General features: G+C 36.3%; 1 protein-coding gene across 1 annotated transcript; it reads left to right on the forward strand.

Moving 5' to 3' along the window:
• Nucleotides 1-433: 433 nt before the first annotated feature.
• Nucleotides 434-3,517, forward strand: LOC119643942 (transcriptional activator cubitus interruptus-like; the record flags this gene model as incomplete). Its single annotated transcript, XM_038043450.1, has 2 exons — nt 434-598; nt 689-3,517. Coding segments are annotated over 2 exons (2,916 nt in total), but the record flags the coding sequence as incomplete, so codon positions are not given.
• Nucleotides 3,518-7,848: the final 4,331 nt, after the last annotated feature.

Below are 7,848 nucleotides of genomic sequence, written 5' to 3' on the forward strand. Positions count from 1 at the left end.
TTCATTGGTTCGCGGTTTCGCACATATGCACAATTTTGAACATTGTTCCTTGGCAATTTTATATTTCTAGCCGTTTGTACACACCAGCAAGCCACTGAGAAATGCAAAATTTGCATTTTATTTGTTAATTTAAATATATTCTTGATGGTTGCTTTAGATATGTCCAACAACTTGTTCGCTTAATGTCTATTGATGACAATTGTTATATTAAAAATTGAGACAGAAATTGTGCAGGGTGGACATTTTCTTCATCTAAAAAATCTATCGCAGCCAATGTTTGAAGACAATTATTGCTGCTTACATTATTGTGCACTATCAGAAAATGAATTTGTTTTCTGTGTTTTGCATGTTTGCCTTGACATCGTGATACTTTACGTAAATGAATAAATTTTTCCCACTGTTTTCTTTCTTTTTTTCCATCGGGGCATTATAGTTTGAAGGTTGCTGTAAAACGTATTCACGTTTGGAGAATCTGAAAACCCATTTGCGATCACATACAGGTGAAAAGCCATATACATGTGAATATCCGGGGTGTAGCAAAGCGTTTAGCAATGCCAGTGACAGGGCCAAACATCAAAATCGCACCCACAGCAATGAGGTACGTTGGTGTTAAATCAAATTAAGTAGTCAATACTTTCAAAGACGTCAAGTAATCTTTCCATTGATTAAAATCTTTAAATTATTTCAGAAGCCATACATTTGCAAAGCTCCCGGCTGTACAAAACGGTACACCGACCCTAGCTCACTACGTAAACATGTTAAAACTGTGCATGGAGCTGAATTTTATGCGAATAAGAAGCATAAAGGTTCAATGCATGATACGGACAATACTAATGGAAGCAATGGTACTAGTGGTGTGAAAAGTCACGGTGCAAGACAACGCCATCATCAATTGGATATAAGTCCACGAAGCGATGAGTTCCTTTCTGCCAAAAATACTAGCATGTCAAGTCCCAGTATTAAATCTGAATCAGATCCAAATTCACCATCTCAACTGTCAATTCATAGCCCAATTCCTGTGGCTGGTCAACAAGCTCATCAGCATCTCAAGACTTTTAAAGCAAGCAATAGCGGAAACCACGGACAAGGAATGTGCGTTAAGGGCAGGTATAGCATATCAGAAGACTATAATCCCGGACAAGCTGACGATGTTTGGCCATTTGATGATGATTTAGACGCTGCCGAATTGCCAATTGTCTTGAGAGCTATGGTTAGTATTAGCACCAATTCAAACGGGAATTCAGCATATGGAAATGCAACTGTCGCGGGAAATACGAGCGCTAGCGGCTTATCATCAATGCGACAACGGTTCCGTTCACGTCTGCAAGCTAAAGCAGTCAATTTAAGTGCGTCCACCCTTTCAAATATACCGGAAACGAATTCTAGCTTGGGTATCGGCATTGGAGAACTCAATGAACGTATAAACGAATTAAAAATGGAGTGTGGAACTTCTCCAAAAAAAAAACAACAAAATGTGCCTTCAAATATATGCAACGAGTCAAATATGACAGAATTACATACCTGTCTGGTCTACCCGAATAGTGTATGTTGTGGAAATAGGAGCAACCATATCAATACAAGTAGCCATTATTCAGGTATCTCATCGAATTTTAGACGTGAAAGTCAAACTTCCAATTCGAGTACATACTATTGCAGTATGCAAAGTCACCGTAGTAGCCAGTGCTCCCAACTATCCTTAATATCTACAATGCGTCCCTGTTACAACACTGGTTCATTATATGACCCTATATCGCCGGGTTGTTCACGGCGCTCAAGCCAAATGTCTACAATAACCACCAGTGGCGGCGCAGGTGTTAATTCGATGCCGTTGACTCCAAATACTATGGTTACTTTCAACAATGCTAATAAAGATAGCAGTAGTCACACCAATAAATGCGACCATCACTTTCCCGAGAACAGTCGACTAAGTTGTAAAATTAATAGTAGTTTACCGCCACCACCTTCCTCTCATTTAATATCAACGCATTTACAAAAGTTTAGACAGAATTTTGAATATTCACAACAGAACGGATTCACAACCACAAATGGTATGTGCAAAGCTAGTGATGTTTCTACAATATGTGACACCGATAATGACGCCATTGCTGCAATAACAACAACGACGTATTGCTTTTCTGAGCCAATGAAACTAACTGAAGAGCGTATTGTTCTGTCACCAATCTCATCTATGGACACTATTCAGAATGTTCAGTGGGCACAATTAAATAACCTAAAATTTACAAAACAGAACGGAGAGAACAACAAGGCGATAACAAAATCTTCTCTCGACCACCATCCTAACGAGAAAGTTAATTTAGATGAGGTTGAGGAGGACGAACTCATTGAAAACAAATTGGTTTTGCCTGATGAAATGCTGCAATATCTAAATCAAGTGGCTGACAATTCTAGAGGCCAAATGACACCAAGCTCTGATTATGCAAATGTCGTGACTGGAGACATCAGTGGAGAAGGAGCGGAAAACACCGCTTTTAATGCTGCACTCGCTTCATACACAAGTAATGCGCGGAGTGGGACCAATTTGATTCCAATGTCAATTATGTCATCTCAGCCTAACTTCACTTTAACGGCCGGGACGGAAAGTCCTCTCTCTCAAGCCAATTACATATCGACAAATCACACAAATCCTACAAATACTAAGTTATTTACTGAACGTTGTCTAAATCATCATCATCAATATATTAATTATTATCATCTAAGCGCGCCGAACGCTTCTCAACGATGCTGTGTTGATGCTCAGCCGGCAACCAATCAACAACAGCCGACTTTATTGGTCATGCAAGGGCTGTATTCGCAAAATGTTACTGCTGCCACAGACAACTCAATTACAAATATGCCGGAACAAAATGATTTAGGCAGCCGATCGGCATGTATTACCACCGCTGCCCATTATTACGCAAATCAAGAGACAACGACTGAAATGAGTCTACAAACAAGTGCCATTCCCATGAACACAATTGAGAACGATATTCAATGCGGAGACATCAGCCAATCACAAATGTCACCACATTTAATACGACCTGTGACCACAGCTGCCAATCAAGAAGCTTTTATGCCCTTCAATGTGCCTTTCTCTTCTAATTTTACTAAAAACGATCCGGGTCCTCACTACAGTCACTATTTATCAGCACATTCGTGCAATCTCGATAATGCTTCTAATGATATGTGCACTGACGTTTATCAGCGCACTCTAAAATACGTTCAAAGTTGTCAAAATTGGTTGCAAACAAAAGATCACAACGATTCCAGCTGCGCTACTGGTATCACTACCGATTACACTAAGTTACAATACAATAATATTTTAGACCAACCAGACGTTACAAGTTCAACGCATCCTAATTCAAATATGATCATAAACGATATGACCACGTCGCTCAATTCATTACTTGAGGAAAATCGTTATCTACAAATGATACAATGAGTAAAAGGAAGAGCTCTACCTGTTTTGGACTTCACATTTGAAATTTACTGAGCGCCAACATAACAATTTTTACTTAAATAAAGTTTATCCAACTAATTGACAATTCCGTTTAATTTCTTCTTCTGTTATTCAGCAAATCATCAATTGAAAATTCGCTGAGAAGTGCTAAAAAAGCCCAATTATTATATATTTATTTTATTAAAGTATTTGTTTATTTGATTAAAGTTTTTTTTTTGAGTTTGCGTGCTGTACTCGTCCGTCAAGTAGAATGGAACAGAACAGCGAGAAGTAAATTGTTGTGTGTTATGTAGGGAGTAATGTAGGATATGAGTAGAGATTGTCATATGAAAGAATTGATGAGTGTGAGAGTTAAAAAGTGTAAAAGAGAGCAAGTTCATAATTTGATAAGACAAATAATGTCATGTCTGAGTCCGTAATTGATAAACCAAGGGGATTTATTTATTTTTAAAAACAAAGAATATAAGTGACGATAATGAGGTGAATTATTCTATCGCTGTTGCCAAGAAAGAACTGAAGGTTTTTTGCCCATTGCCCTCAGATCTGCATTAATCGGAGCTAGATGATTAAAATGAGATGTTCTGGAAGATGCAATTTTATCCGGAGTGTTGTTGCCAAAAATATCCATATGACTAGGTACCCAGAGAAAGTGAAAATAAAATGTATCATATTTGAGACTATAAAGTAAGGATCTGATTTCTAATATGTAAGGATGAATTTTTCCATGACGGAATTGACTATGAAGCGGATACCATAAATTTAGTGTCTGACATTATAAGGAATTTCTTAATCGCTAAACTAGCCTCCAAGATCGCAAGATATTCAGCTGAATATATAATATTTTGTGGCTGATTTCAGAAGTAGGCTTCTATATTAATATCTGGAAACCGAAAACCTCCGCCCACAACATCTGTCTTCTTAGATCCGTCAGTAAAGATAAGTGAAAAATGTTTCCATTTGATAATTACGAAGTTTGAGTAGCGGTGATGTACTTCTACCTGAGTAATTTTGGACTTTCTCATTGATAAGAATTTAATTAACATTGGAAAATATTGAGGACCAAAAGGAATCTTGAATAAGCTATGTACATCAGTTCTTAGAATGTTGAAATTATTAACTTTGTTAGCAAAAATTTTAAAGAAGGAAGAAGAGGAATTGAGTAATATAAAGTAAGGCCGGTTGATTCTCAAAAGATAGAATTTATTAGAAGAAAAGTTTGCGAGTAAACGAAATTTTGCTGGTAGACGCATAACATTTGCCATCTGTTCCTGGCATCAAGAGCCAGACGGAGACAATTCGATTGGATTCTGCATAATTTCAGAAGGAAGGGAGCCCCAAGATATGCTACAACTGGATTTCAGTACGTTAATGAGTTAAAAACATTGTTTGTCAATTTTGTCAATATGAGCTTCGGGAAAAAGTTTGGGGCCTAAAATGCCTAAAATGCAATAGAAGAACTATAAATAAGAAAAGGAGTAACCGTACGGTCGTTCCTTCTCTGTGAAAAGACCAAGCATTTGGTCTTATTGACTGGAAGCGTGTGTTGGAGTGATTCAAGATGATGGCAAGTATTGTCGAGGGGTGGTTGCTAGGTCCGCCTACACAGATCTGGATCAGAGTTGGAAATAAAGATCGTCACAATAGTCCAGAATTGAAGTGTTCTCTGGAAGGAAACTGAAAATTTCGTTAATATAAAAATTAAAATTAAGAGGACTCAATAAAGATGCCTGAGGAACATCCGTAAAAGATCCCGTTTGTACATTAACATCATCATTGTTAATTAACATATTCTTAAAGAGAAAGAGGTGATATAATAAATCACAAAATTTGGTAGGGAGATTAATAGCGATAAGAATAGAATTTAAAATATTAATATTGAAAATGTTAATATAGAATCAAACGCGGAGGTTAAGGCGGCAATGAAAATGTGGTTCTTAGGAAACGCTGAGTTTATTGCTGATCACAGAGTGAAATGTTATGTTCGGCAGATCTGCAACCTCTAAAACCAAATTGAAAATCGCTGAGGGTGCATTTAGAATTGAGATACCATTCCAAAACTTTGCTAACACTCGAAAATTTTGGTAAGAATGTAAAACTAAGGCAATATATATATTGGAATTAAGATTAGTGGCGTCTCAATCTTTTGTCTTAAAGTGAAGATATGGAATTCGTAGCAGATGTAATCAGTTTTCAATATTCAAAATTTTAACGTGATTGTTACGGATACCACCTAGGCCCGGAGATGAATCTTTTGAGAGATGAATAGCTTTATCGAGTTCAGAGAGAGACATATAACTTAAGAAATAATATCATGTTTTTCATCAAGTGACACAGACGGGATTATCGGACCAGAAGGTCCAGCAAAGTTGTTACAATACCCGTTAAAGAGCTGTGAGCAAGTGATACCTTTAAAAATTTTCATAGTACGCCAAAGATCTGAGATTGACATATCGCTATTGACATTTTCCAAAAATGTTTCCAGCATGAGAGTATAAGTATATTCCTTTCTAACATCGGCCAAAAATTTGAAGTTTATTCCAGAAGGAGATCTTTTGCATTTATTTACCGCGATTCTGAAGAGTCATTGGTTTGGATGGCATTTGAAATGTTACGGATAGTATTGTTAAGTAAAGAGGGTTTAGTACCTTTTGGAACATGCGTAAGTCAGTGGGATCCGCGCAGTAGGATGCAAATGAAGACCAATTTCGATTACAGAGTGAGAAATACCTACGGTGTTGTTAAGGGTCCTCCAGGTACTCAGTGAATTTAGATTGAGTATACAGATTGAAGGATCTATGCAAAAAGAGACGGAACCCAAATGAGTAGAACCACAGTTATCTAGTGGGACTAGGTTGTTGCTTTCAAGAAAATCTTGAATTTGCCTGCCTCTTGAATTGGAGAAACGACCCCAACCCACATAGTGAGCATTAAAATCACAATATCCAAAATTAGAAACGTAAGAGTATGAAAGTTTATTAGATATAAGGATCGCCACAACGCCACCATAAAAGGAGTTGAAGATACGATAAAATCTTACCACTTGTAATTTTTAATAGAAAATGGGATTTAAGAAAAGTCTCAGAAACACAAGCCAAATAGATGTCATTACAATAAGGGTATTGTTCAAGTTGTTTTAGTTTGTTACGGATGATAGTGCAATTAAGTTGAGCTGTTTTCATTATTAACCGACTAAGAATATGGGTATGAATCCGAAGAAGGCCGTTGGTTAAGAATACACTTGTGAAGGTAGCAAAATATGCGCTTGGCAGAGTTAATAATAGAATTTGTTTTAGACGATGGCTTGACATTATGTAGTTTTCGAATGCGTTCGGAGATTTGAAATATGTTAGACGAATTTCGTGATTGGAAGGAAGATTGCCTGTGATGGGTGTCACAGTCTTAAGATTTCAGGATTTTGTATTAGAAGGGAGATAGTTTAATTTATCTAGTTAGATACGTTTAGAAGAGATATATATGATTCCATTTGGTTGAAAGACAATCTGAAAAGAAATTTTTCAGTATATGACCGAAGAACTGTTCAAAAATTTACAAAAGAAAGAAAAAAAAAAAATGCTTGGTTACTACATACCTTTGTACAATTTAAGGTTGATGAAAAATTTATCATCCTTACAAAATATTTAACTTTTATACAAGCAGTGTGTTTTATCATCATTTTTTCAGCAAAATGAAAATCATATTTCGTTTTATTCCAAATGTGATTATATTTCCCGACAATATGTTTCACTCTTCGTGGGAAAAAAGATTGCCACCACAGTGGTAAAGGCTTCTTTTAAGCGAACTGCCAAACTAATTTAGTAGTCGGCTTATTGGTTCGTTTGAAAGCATTCGATGTGGTATTATTTTCGGCTGGTATAGAATTAAGCCCGACCGCAACTGGTTTAATGATGTTTTGGGGACATTTTACCTCCGCTGAAAAAGGGTAACTAACGTTTATTTAAATTAAATAAAATACAGTTTGAGTACTTAATTGCAGTTAATTTATTGAATATAACTTTGTTTAAAGGTAAACAAATAATCCTTTTACAAAAATGGTTCCTAATTAAATCCACTTTTGCGTGAGTAGCAATATTTTTAATAAGAACCTGAACATTAAAAGGACTTTCGGTTTGAAGATATAGCTTCTCACGAAAGATGCTTTTTAGGCAAAAGATAGGGACTCCAGTATTTAAACGATTAGAAATTTTTTAATAAGAAGAAAAATCGATGGAAATTCTAATATCAAGTGTTGGGAATTTTAGTAAACTATGCCAAATTAGCGGAAGTGGGCAAAAAGAACATTTATAAGAAAGTAAACAAAGTTATCGGCAACTCTTCCCCCTCGTTTGAAAGAGCAATAGTTTTCAATCGTTAGTTTATGAACACGGGATTTG

Source organism: Glossina fuscipes, unplaced genomic scaffold (genome assembly GCF_014805625.2).
Source record: "Glossina fuscipes isolate IAEA_lab_2018 unplaced genomic scaffold, Yale_Gfus_2 72377, whole genome shotgun sequence".
Taxonomy (NCBI): Eukaryota; Metazoa; Arthropoda; class Insecta; order Diptera; family Glossinidae; genus Glossina; species Glossina fuscipes.